Below are 24,410 nucleotides of genomic sequence, written 5' to 3'. Positions count from 1 at the left end.
GATTACAGAGCCTGATAACTTCTGCAAGCAATTCCACCGGAACTTTTTGAACACCCGGCGGATTTATAAGTGCATCATAAGTCCGGGAGACAGTAGAATATAATCAATTAGGTTTTACGCCGACTCGATTTGGAGGTTAGAAGGAGTGCACTGTTTCCATGGACTTAGCACAGTTCGATGAGGTCGTCGATTTTGTTCGGGAAATTCGTCGAAAATCGACGAAGACCATATAAACAGTGCACGCGAGCTGTCAAATGACGTCACGGTGTAAAACCTAATTAGGTTTTACAGCGTGACGTCACGAGCGCACGCGCACACACATTTTTACTAGACACACGTGCAAAAAATGTAAACAGTGCAGCCGAACTGTCAAATTTCTAACCTAAAAATCGATTCGGCGTAAAACCTAATTGAGCACCGTCACCAGCAATTTGACAGCTTGGCTGCACTGTTTACATTTTTGCACGTGTGTCTCTGTAAAAATGCGTGTGCGTGTGCGCTCGTGACGTCACGCTGTTAAACCTAATAGAATGAATCGTCGTGAGTTTGTGTTAAAAAAAAACCAATTCTTCGAATTCGAGTCAATGTTTATAACTAGTGGGAACGGGATGCCATGTTTGTTTACTCACTCATTACGATCATTTACGCTGTTTTGCTTGAAATAAATACGCCGCTTGTAATGTTAATTTTCAATCAAATAATCTTGATCCCAAATCTATCCACAGATTCTGCAGGGAGCATCAGCACGACTCCAACGGCACAGAAACAACATCAATCATAGATGGTCGATTTGATAGATTCGAAGACAGTTCAACAGCAAAGTAAGTTTTGAAATATTATCTCTAAGTGAAGCTATCACTTTCATTTCAGTTTTTAATTCACTCATCCATCCTTGCTGTGTTTTGTTTTCATCTTCCATGGATTATGCAATCATTTAGAGCATAACAGCCCGTTTACTTTCGATTACTGCTTATTAAAAAAGACGAAATAAAATAATACACAATTCAACAGGAAGTGAGCAAGCAAGTTTTTTTTTCATGAAAAGTTTTACAAAATATAATGTTTGAAAAATACAAATCAAAAAATTGGATAGAGTTCGGAGCGAGTGCTTAACCTGCCAAACATATATGAATTGTCGTATATTAAAATATTGTTTATGTAAAAACACTTAAATGTTTGCTTTACATAACGAAACAAATTCGACTTGCTTTTGGATAACTATCAATATGATTACTTTTTATTATTTTTCACTTGTGGGTTTGAGCCATTAAAAAATAGGAAAAACATTTTACAACCGATATTAAAGTAGGGTAAATTTTCGTATGTTTGGCTGGTTGAAGGACTCGGTCCAAATTCCGTCCAACTTGAAAAGTCTCATCACTAAAAAATTGCAATTGTTTTAATAGAAACTTGCTTGCTCATGTCCTATTTATTTATTTAATGCATGATATGTACTGGAAACGTTTTTTGGAAGCTGTAATCGAACGTCGAAGTGCTGATATGCCAAAATTAAGTACTAGATGGAATTACACGCCGTTTCTTTATCTCATTGTAAATTCCCGGTGGATTTTGAACATGCTCTTTGTCCTAACTAATTAAACTTTCATTTTCCTTTCAGCAGAAAGACTCTTCTTTGAATCTTCAGCAAAATTCTTATAATTTCCAACCATTAAACTTCTTCACAAATCATCTTTCTAAGTACAAAAAAACAAGATACTTTGTGGTACTTTTTAATTTTTAGGTAACGGTGAAGAGCTGGAATTTATCAGAGATTCGACGAACATGCTAGTACCAATTTCTCTTCTGCAGGCGTCACAGTCTTTATCAATATACATCGAATATACAATCGGAGGGACGTAAGTATAATTTGTAAAAAATAAAAAAGCCGTTGTATTAGTATCATATCGAAATCGTTCTGACCTTAGTTGAACGAACGATATAAATAGGGGGTATTTTGATATCAACAAATAACTAATAAAATTTTTTTGATTCTGGCATAAAATTTAGTAATTAAATTAAGTTTTAATAATTTTATTTTCAGGTATTTTTTCTTGTTACAAATCTGTTACATTTTATTCAGACTGTGATATTATTTCGTTATTTTTGGAGTAATTTGCTTCATTAATTTTGCTATTTTTCTGTTACAAACTTTTGCTCGGGATAAAGCTTTCCATGTGATAAAATAATAACACTTTTTGTTATGCAATCAATCCATATAAATAACAGTTTTTGTTATTGGAGTGCTCCCCATCCATCGCTCAGAATAACTAACCTTATTATTCTATTGTTTTGGATTCTATGTTATTAGTATGTTATTGCAATAACAGAGCAATAACAATTTGAGTTATTTTTCGAACAAATCTTTGTTATTGAAATTTGTTATTTTAACAACTAATCCGATCATCCCAATAACGGATTTTGATCTTCTCACAATATCAAAAACTGACCTTCCCAAGTTATTTTCGTCTGCTCGGGATTGTCTTAAGCTATTTTCACACTGCTGACATTTGTAAATAGCGAATGTCCAAGCTATAAAATCCATAGGAAAATCTTATGAACTTTGTTGCCAGTTCTTATAAAAAAACAACAACATGGCATTGGTCGAATAGCATTGGAAAATCTTATGTAAAGCATGCGCTGATTCGATCTGATATCATAAGCTTTGCTATTGCTTTCATTAGCTTAATTATGAATTTCGTGAGGGCCTCAATGGACACAGCTGGGACCTCGTTCATAAGACTTAACTTATGATATTAATAGGAGCTTTTTTCTCAGTGTAATGCAATGGCGCACTACAAATGTTAAAAAATGACAAGAAGAGTGCTAGGCGTCATCTAACCTAAGGTACTCTCCAGAATCCCTTCGAAAGATTGGCTGCGCTAGGGTCTGATTAGATTAGATTAGAAATTTCAGTTTTTACATTATGGGTATCAAATAATCGGGATTTTTTCATACATTTCAAAGTTTATTAAAAAATTAAAAAACTCAAAATTTTCCCAAAACTACGTATTTTTGGAAAAATACTAAAAATTTCAGTTTTTACAATATGGGTATCAAATCGCATGTTATAACATTTTTTTTTTTTTTTTTAATTAAATATACTTTATTGAATCTTTCTTATAATAATTACATTTGGTTTACATAATAAGTGGTCAGCTGTGGCTCTTCAGCTTTAGTTTGCTTTTCGTGATTTAAACACTGTTTATTTTCATAACTTTAAAAGTATATGATTTATCATTTTTGTAACACTAGGTACAATGAGGAAAAAAAAAATATCAAGAAAACATAACCTAACCTAAAACTAACTTAAACTTACCATAAACTAAACCAATCCTTGAATCAAGGGGTATTCAGAAATAGCACATTTTTCCCTGAATTTCAAACATTTCTCTTGAATCTTCTGATCCAACATTTTTACTTCTGCTAATTCATGAACCTCACTTGATCTTGTCCAGCCAGGAACATTCAAAACCATTTTGAGTACCTTGTTTTGGACACGCTGGAGCTTCAATTTATGAGTTCTAGCGCAACACTCCCAAACAGGTACTGCATACTCAATAACGGGGTAAATTATTTGTTTGTAAACTGCTAACTTATTTTTCAAAGAAAGCTTTGATTTTCTGTTAATTAAAGGATACAAACACCTGATGAGAATGCTGCACTTGTTCAATATTTTGTCTACATGCTGCCGAAACAAAGTTTCGAGTCAAGTATGAGACCTAAATAGACAACTTCCTTTGACCAGGGTATCGAAACATCATTCATTTTAATCAAAACATCATCCTTTGGGGCAAATCTGGCCGATTTGGAAAGTGGAAAAATGATGGTTTGAGTTTTGGCTGCATTTATGCGAATTTTCCAGTCGCCAAAGTATTCGGAAAGAACGTCAAGACCCTTCTGAAGACGGCCAACTAAATATCTGGTTATTTTACCCTTATAAATAACGGCAGTGTCATCAGCAAAAAGTGACAACACACCATTACCAGGAAGAGTAGGCAAATCAGATGTAAAAATATTGTACAGAAGTGGGCCAAGAATACTTCCTTGGGAACCCCAGCATCAATGTTGAATAATCCAGAAGCAATCCCATTCAGAAAAACCCTGAACGATCTCTCCGAAAGATAGTGCTGGATAATTTTGATAAGATACATTGGAAAACCGTATAAATACAGTTTATGTATCAAACCATCATGCCAAACATTGTCAAAAGCCTTCTCAACATCCAACAAAGCCATAGCAGTTGATTTAGACTCAAGCTTGTTCTGCTTGATGATTTTAGTTACTCTCGTAAGCTGATGAGCAGTATTATGTCCCTTTCGGAAGCCAAACTGCTCATTCAAAATTATATTATTATCGTTGGTAAAATCCAAAAGCCTTGAATAGATGACCTTCTCAAAGAGTTTGGACAGACTACTCAAAAGACTAATGGGACGATAACTTGTTGGCGATGTTGGATCTTTTGAGGCTTCAAAATTGGTATGACTTTGCCCAGCTTCCAATTGGTAGGGAAGTAACCAAGTTGCAAACATTTATTGAAAATATTGGCTAGATGTTGAAAGAACTGATCACTCTGTTTTTTCAACACCAGATTAAAAATGTTATCAAAGCCAGGAGCTTTCATATTTTTCATTTGTTTTACTGCAACTTTGACTTCCTCACCAGAAACATGGGAATCTGCAGGAAATTCAAAGGTAGAGTTATTAATTGTTGAAATACTATTGGCAACTGATGTTTCTTTACGGCTGGTCATGGAAGCGCCAAGATTATGAGAACTAACAAAATGAAGCCCAAGTGCATTTGCCTTTTCCTCGGATGTAATCAAAGGAGAATCCTCAACAATAAGAGGAGGAATAGGCTTTGGTTTGTTTTTAAGAACTTTTGAAAGTTTCCAAAATGGTTTTGAATAATTCCCAAGCTGGCTTACATGTTTTGAAAATTCTTGATTTCTGATATTGTCAAGTCGGTCTTGTATGATTTTGTTCAAATTGTTCACTGAAATCTTTTGTCATAGTCCCCAGTCCGTTGATATTGTCTCCTATAAACATTCCTAAGTCTAATCAAGTGTTTAGTATCTACGTCAATATCAGTTACCTTAAAATTAACAGGAACCTCCCGAACGTTGGCAGCCTCTGCTTGGTTGATAGCCTGCTGGATCACCTCCAGCGAACGATCAATATCGGCAGAAGTTTCCGGGTGTTGATCATAGTCGATGTTGCTGTCTACCACTTGCTGAAACTGCTGCCAGTCAACGTTGTGGTAATCTTTCCGGGTTGGTTGCCGCTGCGGAGTAACGGAAGCTCCAACCTCCACAACCACCGGATAGTGATCAGAACTCAACTCTTCAAACACCTCAGGATGAGCCACGTTCTCAGCCATATTGGTAATGAAGAAGTCGATGATTGAGTGATTCCCAGACCGAGCCACCCTCGTTGGACGATCCGGACTCACAACGTTGTAGTATCCGTTTTGCAGATCGTTGTGCAGAATCACTCCGTTCCGATTCCTCCTGCTGTTGCCCCAAACTTCATGCTTCGCGTTGAGGTCACCAGCGATGATGTACTTTGCGCTCCGCCGTGTCAGCTTCTGGATATCGCTCTTCAGTTTTGCTGCTGAACCATCTCTGGCATTCACCTGACGTGGGCAGTATGCAGCAATGAAGAGTACTGGGCCAACCGAAGTGGGAATTTCCACCCCAACGGCCTCGATGATGTCCAGCTTAAAGTGTGGCAGCCGGCGTGGCTTGAGATCACGATGAACAGCGACAAGCACACCTCCTCCTCCAGAGGTGGTCCTGTCGAGCTGCGTCGCGATCTTGTAGTTTTGCAGATAAACTTTTTCACCGGGCTTCAGATGAGTTTCCGTGATGGCAGCTACGTCGATCTCCTTCTCGCGAAGAAAATCCACCAGCTCTAAATTCTTCCTCCTAATGGAGCAAGCGTTCCAATTCAGCAGCTTGAGGGACCTACGATCCATACTGGATGACGAACGAGGTCAGCACTTCAATCTGCTGGGTCTTGGTTTTGCATCCACGCAGTGCAGCGGACATCTGTTTGAAAATATTGAGGAGTTCGGTTGAGGTGTAAAGATCATTACCATTTTCCTCAACTGCTGGTTCTTGGGTTGGTCTTGGCTCCTGGCTGAAGCCCGGTGGTGGCGGTCTCGGCTCCTGGCTGGAACCCGGCCGTGGATGATTCATCTCAGCTCTCTTCCTGGGATCCAACGGCAACGGTGCCAAGTTCGGGACCTGGCGTCGCGGTTGAAGAGGTGGGAAATTTTGCTCCACCAGGGCTGGAGGAGTTCTACGACGCTGAGGCTGATTCTTCGTCGATGCTTGCTGCCGAATTTTCACGAACTCAGCTCTCTTGGGGCACTTTCGGTCGGTTGACGAGTGCTCACCGTTGCAGTTGAGGCACTTCACCAGCGAATCTTGGATGCACTGGGACGTGATGTGCGCATCAGTACCACATTTGGCGCAACGACGCTTCAGGTGGCAGTTCTTACCTCCGTGCCCGAAGCCCAGGCAGTTGAAGCATTGTGTGACGTCACGGTGCACTGGTCGGTATCGCTCCCACGACACGATAATGTTGAAAACCGCTCGGATTGCCTTCAGCTCAGGAAGCGTCGTCGATCCCTTAGCCAAATGCAGCAGGTAGAGCTGGTCACGGTACTTGATGTCTTTGTTGCGTCGGCTCATTTTGTGCACGGCCAACACATCCAGTTTCAAAACTTTTAGCTCGGCAGCTAATTCCTCCACTGGCATGTCGTACAGACCTCTGACGACGATTTTGTACGGCTTATCCATGACGACATCATGGGTAAAGTACTCCGCCTCGTTTTCGGTCAAGTAGTCCTTGACCAGTTGATAGTGCTGCCTGGATTGCACCAGCACCTTAAATCCGTCCTGACACAGACGAATGTTGCCTAGGACTTTCCCAGACTTGATGAGTTCAACCAGCCCCGCTCGAAAGTCGATCGTTGCTGCTGATTGCCTCACATAAAAAGGAGGCAGTTTCTCCTTTCGCTGTTTCACTTCATTCTCCTTTGCTTCCGCTACCTGGTCCTCGTCAGGCAGTCCAGCGAACTTGTTGTTCTTCAATAGCTGCTCCTCGTGCGACGAAGAGTTCTCCTCCTCCTCATCCATCGGTACAGTACCGTCGCTCTTTTTCGTCTTTTTGCTGTTCGATGTCACTTCCAAAAGCACCTTCCTTTTGGAAATCCCCGGTTTTTGGCCATCAGTTGAGGCCTCAACCTTCCTTTTGGAAATTCCCACTTTTTTGCCTGCTTGAGCCGCAGGTAGGGCAATATTGCCGGCGTTTTGCGCCGGGACGCGACGAGTCATGTTGATTCAGACAACCTTCACCAACGAATGCTCGGATAACAATGATGTTATAACATCATTTTTTGAAAATACTCAAACTTTCACAAAACGACATACAAATGTATTAAAAAATCCCGATCGTTTGATACCCATATTGTAGAAACTGAGTATTTTTTCGAAAATACGTTGTTTCAGGAAAATTTTAAGCATTTTCAAAAAATGTTGTTATTACATTCGAAATGTATGAAAAAATCCTGATCGTTTGATACACGTATTGCAAGAACAATATATTTTTGGTTTATTTAGAGAATTTTTTTTGAAATCTATACTAACTTTGTTTTTTTTTTTAGATTTTTCACCTGGGAGAAGTAAGCCAAGTGACCCTTATGGTGGGGAGGTGGGTTGGCGTGAAACCACAAGAATCACGAGGGGGAGGGAAGGTAAAAAAAATCAGGAAAAAGGCCACAATGGATCAACAATGATCCCCTTGAAAAAACTGTCAAGCAAAATACTTTCTGTCAAGATCAACCACGAGGTCAATTTTTCAAAATTGATTAAAAATCTACATTAATTCAAGCTTAATCTCAGTACTCAATAGGGTCCTATTGTTAACCAAAAAATAAATAAATTGGCAAAACAACATTTTACGATGGATCAACTATAATCCCCTTGACAAAGAGCTGTTAAGTAGGATCTTAGCAGTCAAGAAGGGCCGCGTAGTTAATTTTTCAAAATTGATTTAAAATTTAATTTTAAACTCTTTGTGTTCATACAGAGGGTCATTGTGCTTGTAGGAATCTAACCCTGGTCAACACTGGCTGACAGATCAACTATGGTTGACGTCTAGAGATGAGAAGAGTTAGTGAGTGACAATCAGAGTGTACCGCGGTCGGACACGCGAGTGGTGGCGGCAATAAATGTTATTAGCCGCCAGTGATGTGTTTTATTAATAATCCGCGTCTTCCTCTGGGCCCAACGTCTACATTGGCGACGAGGAGAAAATATCCAGTGAAAGTGGAAGTGTCTCAGGAAATCTAAGGTAGTGTACGGTAATTTTTGTGAAGAGGTGGAGGAGGAATTATAAGAACAACAATCTGTAAGTATGTAAGCGGGTGCGTGAGATTGTGAAAGCAGTAAGAGTGTATGCGTGTACACGTAAGCGGTGGCAGTTGAATGAAAAATATACACATTGTGCATTTGTTTACATAGTTACACGGCTAATGAGGGTCAGTTAGGTTTGACTTGATTTTCAGTTTTGTACTCAGTTTTGGGTCCTCTTAAAAGTCTTCGTTTTGGATAACAAACGGCCGTAATTTAAGTTTTAAATAGCATCTTTTTTTTGTGTTATAAAGGTCAGAGGAGCCGGGACACGTGGTGTGGAGTAAGCGTAGTTTCCTCTCACTCAGTTGGCTTGAGTTCGATCCCAGAAGGTCCCGTTGGCATTTTTCGAGACGTGATTTGTCTGATCAGTCCAGGGGTAGGAGTCGTTTCCCTGGGTCCTGTTTTGGTGGAGTCGCAAGTAGGCAGTTGGACGCCAAAGGTCATCAGTTCAAATGGAAAACAGTTGGTAGTGGATTGAAGTGATTGGAATCTTGTGGGCATAATTCAAAGAGCGTTTCTATTGGTGCATTCGTTTGGAAGCTGGTTAGGCATGGTTGCCGCATTTCAGTTCAGCGCTTAATTCAGTTCAATCTGAAACTGACTCGGTTCTAAGGTTAGAAATTTGACAGCCCTTGTGAACTGTTTTTGCAAGCGTGTACTTAGGTAATTGTAATTTGTGCGTTTATTTATAACGATAACCTGTTAGTTAACAACTTTTATCAGGTCAAGGAAGTAACTGTAGGAACAATATAATTGATAGAAATAATCCATACAAACTGAGTACTGTAACTATTCGTTAAACTAAAATTAAGTAGAATCGATTGGTAAACCGTTCCAGCAGGTAGCTCCGTGAACCAGGACACTTTTTCCGCTTGAAGTGGTGTGTCTAGGGATGATGAAGCAGCGGGTTCGCTGCTGCTGACTGCGTTGCAGGGGTTGATGGATGTAGTCTGGTAGGTTGTCGTAGTCGGCTTGTCTAATGAAACGCAGATCCTTAGGCGGTATTTCGATGGCAAGTCAATTCCAAGGATAGAGTTGCGGACAGCTGCTGTGGTATCACGTCGGCGAAGGTTGTGTACAAATCGTACGGCTGATTTGAAGCAACGATACAGTTGATCCTTCAGTGCAGCTGATATCTGGTGATCTTGTGCTAAAAAGTTATGGTTGGCTTAGTGCCGAGGATTGGCTTAGTGCCGGGGGATGGCTTAGTGCCGAAGGTTGGCTTAGTGCCGGGGGATGGCTTAGTGCCGGAGGTTGGCTTAGTGCCGGAGGTTGGCTTAGTGCCGGGGGATGGCTTAGTGCCGGGGGATGGCTTAGTGCCGGAGGTTGGCTTAGTGCCGAAGGTTGGCTTAGTGCCGGGGTTGGCTTAGTGCCGAGGTTTGGCTTAGTGCCGGGGATGGCTTAGTGCCGAAGGTTGGCTTAGTGCCGGGGATGGCTTAGTGCCGGAGGTTGGCTTAGTGCCGAGGGTTGGCTTAGTGCCGGAGGTTGGCTTAGTGCCGGGGTTGGCTTAGTGCCGGGGATGGCTTAGTGCCGGAGGTTGGCTTAGTGCCGAAGATGGGCTTAGTGCCGGGGTTGGCTTAGTGCCGGGGATGGCTTAGTGCCGTTGAGAGGCTGGTGGATGTTCACTCATGCCTGGTGGAGAGATGGCTCGTGAATATCTGCTGTAAGGCCTGGGGGAGAAGAGGCTTGTGATTGTCCACTCATGCCTGGTGGAGAGATGGCTTGTGGATGATTACATGGAAGCCTGGTGAAGAGGAGGCTGGTGGATGTTCACTCATGCCTGGTGGAGAGATGGCTCGTGAATATCTGCTGTAAGGCCTGGGGGAGAAGAGGCTTGTGATTGTCCACTCATGCCTGGTGGAGAGATGGCTTGTGGATGATTACATGGAAGCCTGGTGAAGAGGAGGCTGGTAGATGTTCACTCATGCCTGGCGGAGAGATGACTCGTGAATATCTGCTGTAAGGCCTGGGGGATGAAGAGGCTTGTGATTGTTCACTCATGCCTGGGGGAGAGATGACTTGCGGATAATTACACGGAAGCATGATGAAGAGGTGGCTTCTGGATTTTCGCTCTGCCTAGCGTATAGATGGCTTGTTAATATTTAGGTCTGGGGTAGGGGCTGCAGGCTTGTGTATGATCATCGAAAGGTGAAGTTAGAAAGATTTGTATTCTTCAACATTGTAACATTGCGTAAGTAACAGTTACTGTTAAAGTTAGGAATTCAAGGTACAAACTACAAGGATATTTTTAAGGAAGTTCAGTAGTGCCATTAGGGATCATTTTTGCACAAGTTAACAGTTGAAATGATTGAAAAGTGACAGGAAAGTTTAGGGTATTTGGTAATTCGTTTGGGTGCAGGCGTGGTCGAATGGTTACGCTGTTCGCGTTGTGAGCGGATGATCAGGGGTTCGTTTCCCATCTTCTATTGATTTCCATTCCGATGGGGAGTAAAACGCTGGTCTTCGCCCTTAGTTGTTGTTAGGCCGTAGAGTAATTCCAGGCGTAGAAGTCGTCTCCCTGATATACGAACAAACAACACACCAAACCAAACCTGCTCCGGTAGAGTCGCTGGTCGGCGGCTGGACTTGCAATCCAAAGATCGTCAGATCGAATCCGTGGATGGAAGGAGTAAAAAGAGGTTTGGGTGCTCTTCCCATTCAAGCCTTCAGACTCCTAGGTGCGAGCAGAATCTTACAATAGGGGCCATAAAAGATCTGGGAACGTTAAAGTGGAAGGTTTGTTTTGTTGGTTGTTTTAATTCGTTAAGGTTATGTACTCATCAAACGTATACAAGAGGCAAGATATTGTGTTCTAATAATGTAGAAGTTGTAAAGCCAAACTTTAACCTGCTCTTAAATACTATAACATAATCAGTGATTAAACCTACAAAATACTTTTTTATCAATGAGTTTCATTAGCAACAGGTCACAGGAGGAGGAGGTTTTGCCAGCACACGTAGTTCGTTCGGAGGTCTTACTGCGTTAGGCCGAATTCCGCGTGAACAACACACAGAGGAGAAGGATGAACCACGAGCTAGTGCAGCTCAACGGCAAACCGGGTTTTCAGAGAGTCACCTGGGTTTACCGGATCCTTTGGGTCGTGCGCATGGCAAGAGAGCCAGGCGGGCGGGGTGCCGACCTGGACGGAGTGTGTGCGGCCCGGAGCCGAGTTGGCTGGCGGCTCACCTGGAGACTGCTGATGAACTAAGGGATGTCCTTAAGATTTGAAGGAGGATGGTTGCAAGATAGGGTTCTGTTTGGGGGTGCGAAGTTGTCTTCGTATTCCAGAATTGTCAGGTTGACGGACCCAATTCCGTTATAATTTGATTGTACAAATAGTTAGGTGTTGTGGTAAGTAATTTTGGAGATACTTACAGCTACAAAATAATTCAGATACAATCATTGGACGAAATAAGTTCAGTAATTTCAATAAATTAAGCGAGAGCAGATAAAACTGTTTAAAACAACTGCTACTTTTGCTAGGGGAGAAGAAAAAGGATAGGAAAGCTTAAGTTTATATCACGGAAAATTTGTCAGTTAGTTAATTAAGGCTAAGACTTTAACTGCAGGGCATAGGTACTTTCCCATCAGCTCTTGCAGCGCAAAGAACTGCTCCAGCTTGTTTCCGCAAACAACTTATTTGAGCGACTGTTATTGTTTTAAGATATAGAATTGTAAAACGATAGTTGAGGATTATCTTTATTCATTCAAATCTACCGGACTCAAAACAAAGGGAACAAAAAAACAAGTCATTTTTTAGAAAGAGGCTGAAACAAGTGTCTTATAAAATCTAATATTATTTGCATTGGAATCTTAAAAAAATACTGTCTGAAAAATGCTGCGTACAAGATTTTAGACTCATTAATTTATTGACTAAATTTGCTCAAATTATAGGAAAATAGGGAAACGCTTAGCGTTCTATTAACTTTAAATTAAATTGTTTTAAGTGAAGGAGGAGGTAGTACTGGATCGATTGGATAGCGGTTAACTGTAGTGAATTATGGATTGAGATTAATAAATGTGACGGAGCAACAATTAAATTGAACACCTAAGAAAGGAGAGTGAAAGGACAAAACTTCATTGAGTGTAATGGCTTAGTTCAAAGTTCAAAGGACGTGACAAGAGATTATACTGTAAACATAAATGCTCGTTTGACTCAGCAAAAGATATATGATTATAATACTATTGTTATCAACAAATACTAGATTAAAAAATAAATCCACTCGTGTGTTCAGATCAGGGCAATTATGAGGACAATCTAGTTTGTTAAACTGTTAAATTATCAATTGTGAAGTATCTATCATTTTCAAGGAAGAGAGGGATGTAGGAATCTAACCCTGGTCAACACTGGCTGACAGATCAACTATGGTTGACGTCTAGAGATGAGAAGAGTTAGTGAGTGACAATCAGAGTGTACCGCGGTCGGACACGCGAGTGGTGGCGGCAATAAATGTTATTAGCCGCCAGTGATGTGTTTTATTAATAATCCGCGTCTTCCTCTGGGCCCAACGTCTACAGTGCTCAGAAAAAATAAGCTTCATCGTTGTGAACAATTACATCAGCAATTTTAGCTTAGTTTTATAACTTGATTGAGTTAAGTTTAGCTTTAAATTTAAATAAATTAGTTTCAAATTGTATTTTAAAAATAAGCGAAAGTTTTGATAACGTACATGGATCACAGAGTAAATTAATTTCAAAAATATGAGTTTTAAAAAATCAAAAATCACCCCCTCCTAAGTAGTGATTCTAATAAACTTTTCTCACCTCCTGCGGCGCTTTCCTCCGAACCGCCCAGTCCCGTCGCCGACAGCTGCGGACTTGCGAGGTATGTCGAGGTTCTGTCCTGTCGGATCAGAATTGGTTTGTTGTTGGAACTACTGATGTTGGCACTCATCGCCATCGGGTTGCTGTTGCCACTGCCGGAGGGCACCAGGTTCGCTACTTGTCCCGCCGACGAGTTGGTTGGTCCATTGAACGAGTTCATCCGTGACTTGCTGATCGTCGAGATGATGCTTGATCCCGTGGTTGTCGTCGTGCTGCTGTTGCTGCCGACACTCTGGTTCATCGACGAGGACATCATCAGCAGGGAGGCCGTCTCGTCGGAGCTGCCGTAGCCGGAGTTGCTGGCCGTCGGGTCGGTGTCATTCTGGAGGGACATGACTTTTTTGCTGCAGTTATCTGGAAATAAAGCAAAGAAAGAGACATCAGTGACGAAATGAAAAAATCACTTCAGTGCGATTGATTAATCCTGCTCGCAATCAGGAAGCGTTTTGCGAGGGGGATTAAAAATGGAAAAGAGGATTTCTGCGTCGATGGTCATCACTTATTTATCATTTGATTTTGATGACTGCTTTCACTAACTGTACTGAATACAAATACGCGATAGATGCATCACACTAGTCTAAACAGTTTGATTCAAATGAAAAGTTTCAACCTTGTTTATGATGAGGTCAAATCAGGTCAGTCAGAGTCAGAGTAAGAGTCAGAGTCAGAGTCAGAGTCAGAGTCAGAGTCAGAGTCAGAGTCAGAGTCAGAGTCAGAGTCAGAGTCAGAGTCAGAGTCAGAGTTAAACTTAGACTCAGAGTCATTCTGATGGTTATGTTTCTAATATCTTTTTTTCGTTTATAATTCAAGCTATTCCCTACCATGGTAAAACGTTGTTCTCTGTAAGCTGTGTCATCCAAATTGAACGTGAAGTCGAAGATGCTTAAATCTTGTCAAATTAATTTACCGAAAGTAAAACCGGCACTACCGAAACCAAAACTCAGCCCAATTATGCAAAACAGGTCACCAGACGTTCGTTCAATTATTCAAAATGTCTTTAGCGAACGCGCTACAGTCGCTACAGTTTTGACACACCTGTCCGGCAACGGCCTGTAACATCGTGCCCAGGACCAGGCCCATGCGCGTGGATTTCACAAAATGTTTACACTTAATTTGAATAATTTTCCACCCATTTGCGCTTTCATTAACGGCACGGCATGATGATGAGCCGAAGAGAAACACCCTCTCTGGACGCCGTCGTCGGGGCGATGCCTTAAGTTGGGCGTGTGATGGATCGGATATGCCGTTGTTGGATCGGTTGATGGGCTGGGGCACCTTTGGGACGAACATTGCCAATTATCTCTCCTTGTTGAAAACGTGGCTACACTGTTCAATTTTGATGAAGGTTGAAAGTTTTTGCAACTTTGAGGAGATCGTTCTAAATAGTAATTACCAACATTAATTAATTTCATATCAGGTTCTATTTTAATCATACACATTGCAACAAGCACAATTTAACTTTCAATCGGGCAAGAAAATGTTAGGAGATTTCTCCGGAGACCCATTCGCCAAGGGAAAACATGGCATGGTGTCTGTTGGTTATTTACCTGTGTGACACGGTGCAATTAGATATGTTGAACCATTAACCTTACCACGTAGCCAACATACTGGGAAAAGGATAGACCAGACCAGACACGGCGGAGCTATCATTCATTCCGCTCCCTTTCCCGGGAGAGAACATTAGCGTGATGGAACAACGTTGCTGGTTAATGCTTGGAATCGAATTCCATGTATTCTGTACGTTTAGTGTTACAGCCAAACCCGTTCATCAACCATTAGTGACAAATGAGTTATATTCATATTCCATTACGGAAGATAGAAGTGAACCGTTAAAAACTTAATTTCTTTTTTGTTATTTTGTTTTTTTATCTTTTTTTTTTTTTGGTTTTTTGTCTTTTTGTCTTTTTGTCTTTTTGTCTTTTTGTCTTTTTGTCTTTTTGTCTTTTTGTCTTTTTGTCTTTTTGTCTTTTTGTCTTTTTGTCTTTTTGTCTTTTTGTCTTTTTGCTGTTTTGTTTTTTTTTTGTCAACCAAATTCAAGCGATAACCTTCGTTGCACTTGTAAACTTTGTGCCATAAAAATGATAGTTTGCGTTCAAAAACACGAGGAAACCCCCCCTAAACAAAGCCAAAAGGCACGCACCTTGTGCAAACATTTGGCTGTTTTCCCACCAGAAAAGCTCATGGGTGAAAAACTTTGTCCTCCTGCCACTGCAAGCATCAGCAACAACAAAGAGAGCGAGAGCATATGCACGAACAGGCATAATGGCGGGTGACTTTCCCTTTTTTACGGTTGTTTATGGACCCCTGAAGGATTTACCCGCCCACTTTTGCTCTACCTAACTTTTTTTTTGGCGAACAAACCAGAAAACTTGAGCCTTTTCTCGTCCCACTGGCTGTGAGTGTAAAGTTGATTGACACACAAACACACTGAGTAGCAACAAAAAAGGGGTAAACTTTCTCTACTCAAGCGAAAGGGAAAAGCTTTTCCGAGGCGTTTTTTCATCTCTTGTAAAATTTGACTATCCTAAGCCAAAGTGAGTTAGGGGTACACGAAAACGGGGTTTCTTTCTAGGTTTTACAGGCCGAGAATTTGTCCGGAACAGTTGGGGTCATGCCTTCATTTGGTGATACGACATTATTACGGGTAAATCCATTTGGGAATTGACAGGTGCTTTTTGCAGTGAGAAAATTTTCACGCTGAATCCGAAATTTGACACCACAGTTAGTCGCAAAGTTGGTGACAAAAAAGCGTAGATTTGTTACACTTATTGAAAATACCAATCTTTAGGGACCTGCAAAGAGTTCTAGAGAATTTCAGATATCGCCTTTGTGGTCAAAAGTCCACATTTTCGACTAATATATTTCTCCAATTCTTCCAAATTTCTTCGTAAAAGTGCATAGCGCAACAGAACAATTTCCCTCGATTTTGAATGATTGCACTCCTCTCCTAACGACTAATTTCCATAACTGGCATATTTAGTTTAAAACACTGCCACCGGCTCTCCCAGGATCGAGTAGCACTCCATTCCAATTACGCATAATTAATTGTTCCTGTTTTCCGTTGTCACCACGGCAGAAGCCATCATCCAACGAAAATGGCACCTCCCAGTGGTTCCATTCGCCGATTCTTTTTTTGTTGCCTCATTTTGCTGGCGGAATAATTTAATCAACATTATGGCAACCTTAATGGCAGCCATTTTTGCGAAAACATATTTGAAAACGCGATAAAATGAGCTCCCGCAAGTGATCTTGCGGGAAAATGAAATTATGAGCATTTTTTTCTTCTCATTTCGAGGTTATTCTTGTGCAACAGTCTCCCCTTGAACATTTCATCACTGCTTTGTAAATCTTTACGGCGGTGGCCATGAAAAAAATTGTACAACACACATCCTAAATCTGTCATAAAAATAAAGAGCCCAGATACATGGCCAGTTCATGTCCACGTCCACGACCTTGTCCACACGTGTGTTCTCCTCTGGCATTGTGACGACTTTTATTGTAGCAATTTGTGTGCGGTCTTTGTTCATTGATGTTGGCTGGCCGGCTCACGTGTCTTATCGTCGTGCCACCATTACGAAAGATTCGTGCTCAAGGAGCCAAGTTTGCGCTGCTTTTTTATTAAATGAAAAGCCCGACTGTTGCTTGGAAAATGTCGCTAATTTAAGCACGTGCACAGAAAAAGTGGTTCTGAAAAGTAAGCCATCGAGCCCCGGATTTAGGGTCGACAATTTTGGAAGGCAGATGAGTCTGCCTGTCGTCGTGTGTTGGTGTGTAAGTCATTCAGAGGCTCTGGCAGGGCAGAGATGCACAGTGGGAGCAAAATTAGCTAAATTTGTTCAGATTTTCTTTCGATTGTAAATTCATTTATTTATTTTTTTTTCCTTCAAGGTGTCCAATCCAGCGATCCAGAATAAGCCAGATAGCTTATCTCTGCCCATGACTCTATCATTACAGAAAGGTGTTACGACCATTTCCATTTTTGAACATTCGCATAAAGAAGCATTTTTTTATAATTTGTGGCCTGAAATAATGATAGGTTGAAAACTTTGTGTCAATTGTTCACGCGAACTAAAAAATCCAGAAAAACTTATTTTTCATTATAAATTCTCTGCTTTTTTTCGTTACTCAACTGACAAATTTGATGTACTTTTTGAATCGAAAACAAGCAAAAGGGTTTTTTTTCAATTGTATCAATTTTCATGAATTCTAAAAAATAGTCTAAGTGCAGAGATGGAATGATCACACAAAAAAAAAACATTTTCGCTTGCGAACTTTTTCCACCAGCGAAAGAGAGAGGAGGAAAAACACGCAAAAGAAAATCGCTCCCGAACCTCTTGAAGGAAATCAACCATTTGAATATTTTTTGAGAATTTCCTTGTAAGTACCAATTCAAATTATATATTTTGTTTTGTTTGCACACATTGCCCATCTACAACAAATTGACTGGTCATTTTTCGACGTGTGACGTTACACCTGACCAATTCTCCACCAAACCCAAAAATTGTATTTTATATATATTTTTATTTTTCTCAAACTTTGATGGGGCCTTTCCCATGACCAAAGAAGTCATTTTATGTCATTGGTTCACCCGTACAATTTTGACAGCTGTTCATACAAAAATGGTACGTAAATATTCAAGAATCTGTAACTTTTCAAGGTATTTTTAATTGATCTGGTGTTTTGGCAAAGTTGTAGGTGCCAAAGGAGGACAATTCACATAGAGAAAAATGTTTTGTAGAATCAGTCTGAACGAGGTTTGAATCAATATTTTTTTGTTGAATATATTCAACAATTTATTATTTATTATTAAATTTATTTAGCAAAAAAATTGCGTTGAAACGTTAAGCGTTTTTTCAACAAAAATCATGATTTCTCAAATCAACAAAACGTTTTGTTGATTCGACAATGCCTTATTTTTCTGCGAGCAGAAAAAAGGTAGATGGAAAAAAATCCGGTGATTTTTAAATTAACTTTTTTACAAAAATTCAATTTCACAAAAACAGTATTTTTTAATTTTTGATTTTTCTCAAACAAAACCCCGCATCTTTTAAGGTGAAGCCGTTGATCATTTTCGAAGAAAATTGATCACCACTATAAAATATTCTGTATTAAATTCAATATAACGAATTTCAGCACCAAGAGGAATCAGCATGTGCTGGTTGTTGCCTTTTTGAAACTACTGAAGGAATTTTTGATCTAAATCAATTGTGCTTCAAAATTTATATGATTTTGTGGCACAGTCATTGACGTCCTAGTTGACAATCATTAATTAATGACGATTTCCATAACTTAACAAGGAATGGGATAATCGTTACCAAAAGGAATCAGCATGTGTAGGGCACTATTCCAAACAACTTGTTTAAGGAATTTTGTAAAAATATTGAAAGCGACGCAAAATTTATATCTTTGAACGAAAAATCATGCCAATGATTTATTTTTTTTTAAAGTTTATATTTATTCAAATTTCTTTTCCATGTACATTCATTCAGTTAAAATATTATTGAGTGTCTAATCACAAACGATGACTTTTTACCTCAATTTTAAATACTAGCAACTTTCATTTATTCATGAAATATTGTAGCTTTCGCTATTCAGTGATTTCAAATGTAGGAGGTCCTACATGTACAAAAGGGAAAAGGGATACCTTAAAACTAACTTATAAACTATATAAAGAGCGGATCAATGCAGCTGAAGACTGCAATGATTTTTGTCGAAATGCATCGATTATCTTATTGGACATAACATCCAAAGTGTCAACTTCGGCTAATTAATGAAGTTCACTGGTGCTGAACCAGGGAGGAAGTTTCAGAATCATTTTCAGAATTTTGTTCTGAATCCTCTGAAGTTTTTTCTTCCTGGTTAAGCAACAGCTTGTCCAGATCGGCACAGCATAAAGCATGGCAGGTCTGAAAATTTGTTTATAATTTAACAGTTTATTCTTGAGACAAAGTCTAGAATTCCTGTTTATAAGTGGATACAAACATTTAATATATTTGTTACATTTAACCTGGATACTTTCAATGTGATCCTTGTAAGTAAGGTTTTTGTCAAAAGCAAGTCCAAGATATTTCACTTCGTCGCCATCGTGCTAACTTGTCGTACGTGCATTTTGGGCCAAATTGAGTTAAGAACGCCATTTTGTGCAGCTCACAATGCCTCACCTTTTGACCTTCACAGATCCCCAAAATTCGATTTCAATCTTGAGATATTCAACAAAAACCGAAAAAACTCCGTGCATTTTTGTCACTTTACATATGAAAGTAGTTTCAATCTTATCGTGCTATCTTGTCACTCCATGAAAATTGATGTAAGTGCGACAAAAGGCCAAAGGGATTTCAGGCCAGGAAAGTCAGGATGCGTTTGTCGCACGTACAAGCTAGACTACCGTAAACATTTGTAATTATAACTCGGGCCTCCAGCAACCAACTTCAACCAAACTTCGGGACAATGCACAGAATGGTCAGCCAAACAAAACGTGTTTGTTATTGTTTACATTGCGTGCTCTCGTTTTTGTATATTCAAGGTCAAACATTAAAACGCGTTTTTCTCGGAACGTCAAAATGGCGGGTGCGACAAGATAGCACGACGACGTCGACTTGATCCTCCCACTTTAAATTTACCTCTTTCATCTTTATAATGTGATGACTTTTTGGTTTGAGAAAATCAGCCCTTGGTTTGTGAGGGAAAATAATAAGTTGAGTTTTTGCAGCATTTGGAGTAATTTTCCATTCTTTCAAATAAGAATTGAAAATATCCAAGCTTTTGTAATCTTCTTGTGATGACACGAAGGCTTCTGCCTTTGGCGGAGATGCTTGTGTCATCAGCAAAAAGTGATTTCTGACATCCTGGGGGCAAATCAGGCAAGTCAGAAGTAAAAATATTGTATAAAATTGGACCCAAAATGCTTCCTTGAGGGACGCCAGCACGTACAGGTAGTTGATCAGATTTGCTATTCTGATAACATACCTGCAGAGTACGATCCGTCAAATAATTTTGAATAATTTTCACGATATAAATCGGAAAATTAAACCTTTTCAATTACGCAATCAATCCTTTATGCCAAACACTGTCAAATGCTTTTTCTATGTCTGAAGAGCAGCGCCAGTAGAATAGCCTTAAGATTTGTTGCTTCGAATTAAATTTGAAACTCTCAACAACTGATGAGTAGTTGAATGCCCAAGGCGAAAGAGAAGGGATGGGTTTTTGACATCTCTTGCGAACTATCATGCCAATGATAGAAGTCTTCACGTTAAGCCATTCAGAAGTATGAACTAAAATTTTGCCTGGTTACGTTTTTTTAAAAGTGATTTAAAAAAATAATCTTGTTAATGGTTTGACCTCATTTGGTAAGTAAAAATGAATTTCAAATCGAAAAATACTTTACATTTTTTTTAATTTAAATTTTGTTCAATAAATTCCGTTTTCTATAATTTTCAGTATAGTGGCCATTTCTGAACAAAAAATATTTTTTTTCGAAAAGTTCAAAAAAATCCTCTAATTTCGTCTAAGAACCATCGAACATAGGACCACGGCACAGTGGTCCAGAACGCAAAATTAAGTGGAAAATGGATTTTCCGAAAAATTGTGGCCTTTTCCCTTGTAAATAAGACATTTTTAAATGAAGATATCTCGAGTTTAAAGAAAAATACCCCTAAGATTTCTTCAGCGTTTATAGTGCTAGATCTCCTATTTCAAATGCAATCTGGTGCAATTTGACCTGCTCCATATTGAGATATTTGAGTTTTAAATTTCCATCTTTTTAACCTTAAAATCCTAGAACTTTTGATCCTTAAGTCCAAATTGACTTGTCAGAAAATAAAAATGTTCGTTTTTCAGAGCTTTAAAAGTGCTCCCAACACCACATTTCTCTAAAACTGAACCCTGAATTGCTACGTTAAAAAACTGATTTTTGAAGGTTTGCTCTGATGCTTTCCATAAATTTGGTCGTAGAAGGCGTAGATTATGTGATAAAATTTTGGTGTCTTGGGCAAAGTTGCTTGGATTGGCAAGCCCAACAACTTTTCAGAAGACGAAAAAATTTCCAAAAATATTTCTGAAAAGTAAGATTTTCCAAACCACCCTAATTTTGAACCAAACAAAAAGCTGCCCTTTTCCATTTGCAACAACTCTTCTGAAGAAATCAAAGCTCAAAAACATCACAATTTTTCAGAAAATCCATTTTCCACTTAATTTTGCGTTCTGGACCACTGTGACCTGGTTGCTGAGATCAGCGAGATCAGCAGATAAAAGAAAAAAACAAAGAAATTGTTTAAAAGATTCACCTAAACAACCCTCCCCTCGATATCTCAGCAACTAATGGTTCGATTTTCAATGTTAAAATATGAAACATTCGATAAATTTTCGAAAAAAATATTTTCAATTTTTTAGAATCAATAGTAACATTTTAAAAGGGCCAAATATTCAATATTACGCCCATTTGAAATATTAGTCTTGATTTTAAAAATGTGTAAATATCGTTTTCAAAAAGATCGGCAATTTCACGAATGATTCATATTTCAACACTGATAATCGGACCATTATTTGCTGAGATATCGACATAGGGTAAATATACCCTTTCTAATCAAACACCTATCTTCGTCATATGGAGATTTTAATGCTCGATTAAAGCTCCAAAAATACTATTTAGGCTATAAACTTACCAGCAACAGCACGCAAATTTATGCCATTTACTGGCCAAAAAGATCAAATTTGATGCACTTTTGATCATAATTTCTATTTTGCGATACCATTTCTCATCATTTTGGTGGCACACACATCCACACGCAAGATCAGATGTTAACTGCTTAACGAAAGTCGTCATCAATATCTTTTCACTTGCGCTAACAATTTCAAAGCGCTTAATTGCTTCCGACTACCAGCAACATGTTCTTTTGCATGTTAGTTAGTCACTCACTTGAAAAATAATCCCGAAAAGTGTAAATAATTAGCAAACACCATCAAAAAAACAAACGCGCTAAGTCTTCTGACGTTTGAATTTTGATTATCCATTCTAATCGAAGGCTGAAGAAAACCGAGCGAGGAGCGAAGGCAAATAAAGGGTGGCCACCAACACCACCAACATGCTGGTGCAGTGCCGGTTAGAGTGAGCAAGTGCTGCCAGGAAACTTTCACTATAAATGCTACTTTTCATGAGTGTTCGCTTAAAATTTCATCAATTTTGGCAGCACTAAGCAGACCCAAAAGAGCGCCGGAAGAATAAAAGAACTAAGCTGAAAATAGAAAAATGGGCGTGGTTCAATGCACTCGACTGATTAGAATGCATTTTTAATATATATTTTTTTAAATGTTTGTAAAAGGAATAGCATAACTTTTAATAAAAGTGAAAATAAACAGAAAAGTTCACAAAAAGTTGCTCTACTCGTTGGTGTACTTGGTTTTAGTGAATTTCAAGGAACAATCCAGATCCAGCATCATTCAAACACGACCGCTTATTAGGATTAAAATGGGCATATTTCCCCTAAGAAATTGGTGGGTTGTTTGGGAGAAACTTTGAAAACATCAATTTTTCTGTTTTTAAATCTTTGCATGGCAACATCTCAGCAACTAAGGATTTTATCAATAAAGTTTCAAAAAGCATAATGTAAATAATTTTCTCAGCTTTTCTATTTTTTTAAAAGTGGGCACTAATTTTAAAACATGAATAACTGCGACTTTTTTCAAAAAAGTTACCTAAAAATTGCTTTAACTTTAAAGCAGTGCATTTCATAAAAATTTCACAATTTACTTTTTGAAGGCAAATTCGATTTTACATCGAAAAATGAAGTTGAAAAATATTTGCGATCAACATTTCGATTTTTTGAAAAAAGAAATGATTGAAACAACCAAAAAAATAACATAAAAACTATTCCCATTCACAAATATTGCAAGCATCGTTCTCACTGTGCACGACGTGTCTACATTTACGTTACTGCCTCGTTCGTTGGCGCAAATGTGTGTTGAAATGGGGTGACATTTTAAGAAGAAGACGCAAAATCTGCGTGGATTTCGGCCGGCACATTATTACTCCACCGTCGATGATGATGTTGGCACAAATTGCCATGAGCCCACACACACACACACAACCACACTCTCGCGAGATAATTTCAGTTGAAAAGTCAATGTTGCAGAAAACAACAGCTCGTTTTGCACAAGGACTGACAGAGGGTGAGGAAAAGGGGGGACGTGTGTTGAAAAGCATTGTCTGGATATGAGCCATAATTGCTGTTTAAATATTTAACCATGTTATTAACCTTGGCAAAGCTGTTGGTCTGGACGGGAGCTCGGTGCCGGAGACAAGGACTTTGGTTGTAATGGGCTTAATTTGTATTATTTATCAAAATGTCATTTTGCTACCCGAGAACTGGTGTGGCCGAGTCGAGTTGTCCAAACTGTTTGGGATTTCATGAGGGTAAACTCACTTGGGGATCGACCAGAAGGTTAGCTGGATTTATGATTGGAAAACTGAAAACTCTTTGATTCAGTCATGAGATATTTTGTTAATCAACTTATGAATAAATACCAGTGCAATTTTGCGCAAAATTAGCCATGAGAACAAATTAAATTATGCATTGTTGATTGAACACATCCCAATCAGGTTCAATTTTGTATTCAACCGAATTTGTTGCACGATTATGTAGTTTTACCTAATCAAGGCAAGCGATTTCGCTACATTTGCTGAGCATGGGGTTTCTGTGTTGAGCACCCACTCCCGCTTAAGTGGATGTGTATTTGCGATAATACGTGTTCGATGTTCTCTAATTTAACACGTTAAAATTATTTTGTGTATTTTTAAACATGCACTATTATCTCAAAATAAAGCAAGATTCTTGAAAATGATTAAACTACAGTCATACCACATATTCGGAACACTCACAAATTTGGAACACTTTTGTGATAATTTGTCAATAGCATGCCAAATGCATCTTTTCTGTTGACCCTACTATTTTTAGGACCTTTATTTGGACATTCTCTAATGAAAGTAGTTCTTTTAAAACAAAAACTGTATCATAAGACTATTTCATTCAGAGCAGCAAAACACTGCCTTCATAAAACATAACTAAGCTTGTATTTCGTTGGTTTCAGAGCGTAAAGTAATTATTTTGTAAAAATTATGTACTCACGGAGAGAACCAAAGTTTGTTTACATCTGTAAGAAAAATGTGTTCCGA

The 24,410-nt window shown here is 39.1% G+C and overlaps 1 protein-coding gene across 3 annotated transcripts in view; it reads right to left on the bottom strand.

Moving 5' to 3' along the window:
• The window catches only part of LOC6041134 (small conductance calcium-activated potassium channel protein), a 459,395-nt gene that overhangs the window by 318,289 nt on the left and 116,696 nt on the right, over nucleotides 1-24,410 (bottom strand). For all 3 annotated transcript variants that reach the window (XM_038252479.1, XM_038252480.1, XM_038252481.1), the window contains one exon: nucleotides 13,184-13,597. In XM_038252479.1, the coding sequence (XP_038108407.1) occupies nucleotides 13,184-13,577 (394 nt within the window). In that variant the 5' untranslated portion in view covers nucleotides 13,578-13,597. The remainder of the gene's footprint in view (nucleotides 1-13,183; nucleotides 13,598-24,410) is intronic.

Source organism: Culex quinquefasciatus, chromosome 2, assembly GCF_015732765.1.
Source record: "Culex quinquefasciatus strain JHB chromosome 2, VPISU_Cqui_1.0_pri_paternal, whole genome shotgun sequence".
Classification (NCBI taxonomy): domain Eukaryota; kingdom Metazoa; phylum Arthropoda; class Insecta; order Diptera; family Culicidae; genus Culex; species Culex quinquefasciatus.
This window is presented reverse-complemented; position numbering and strand designations above follow the sequence as displayed.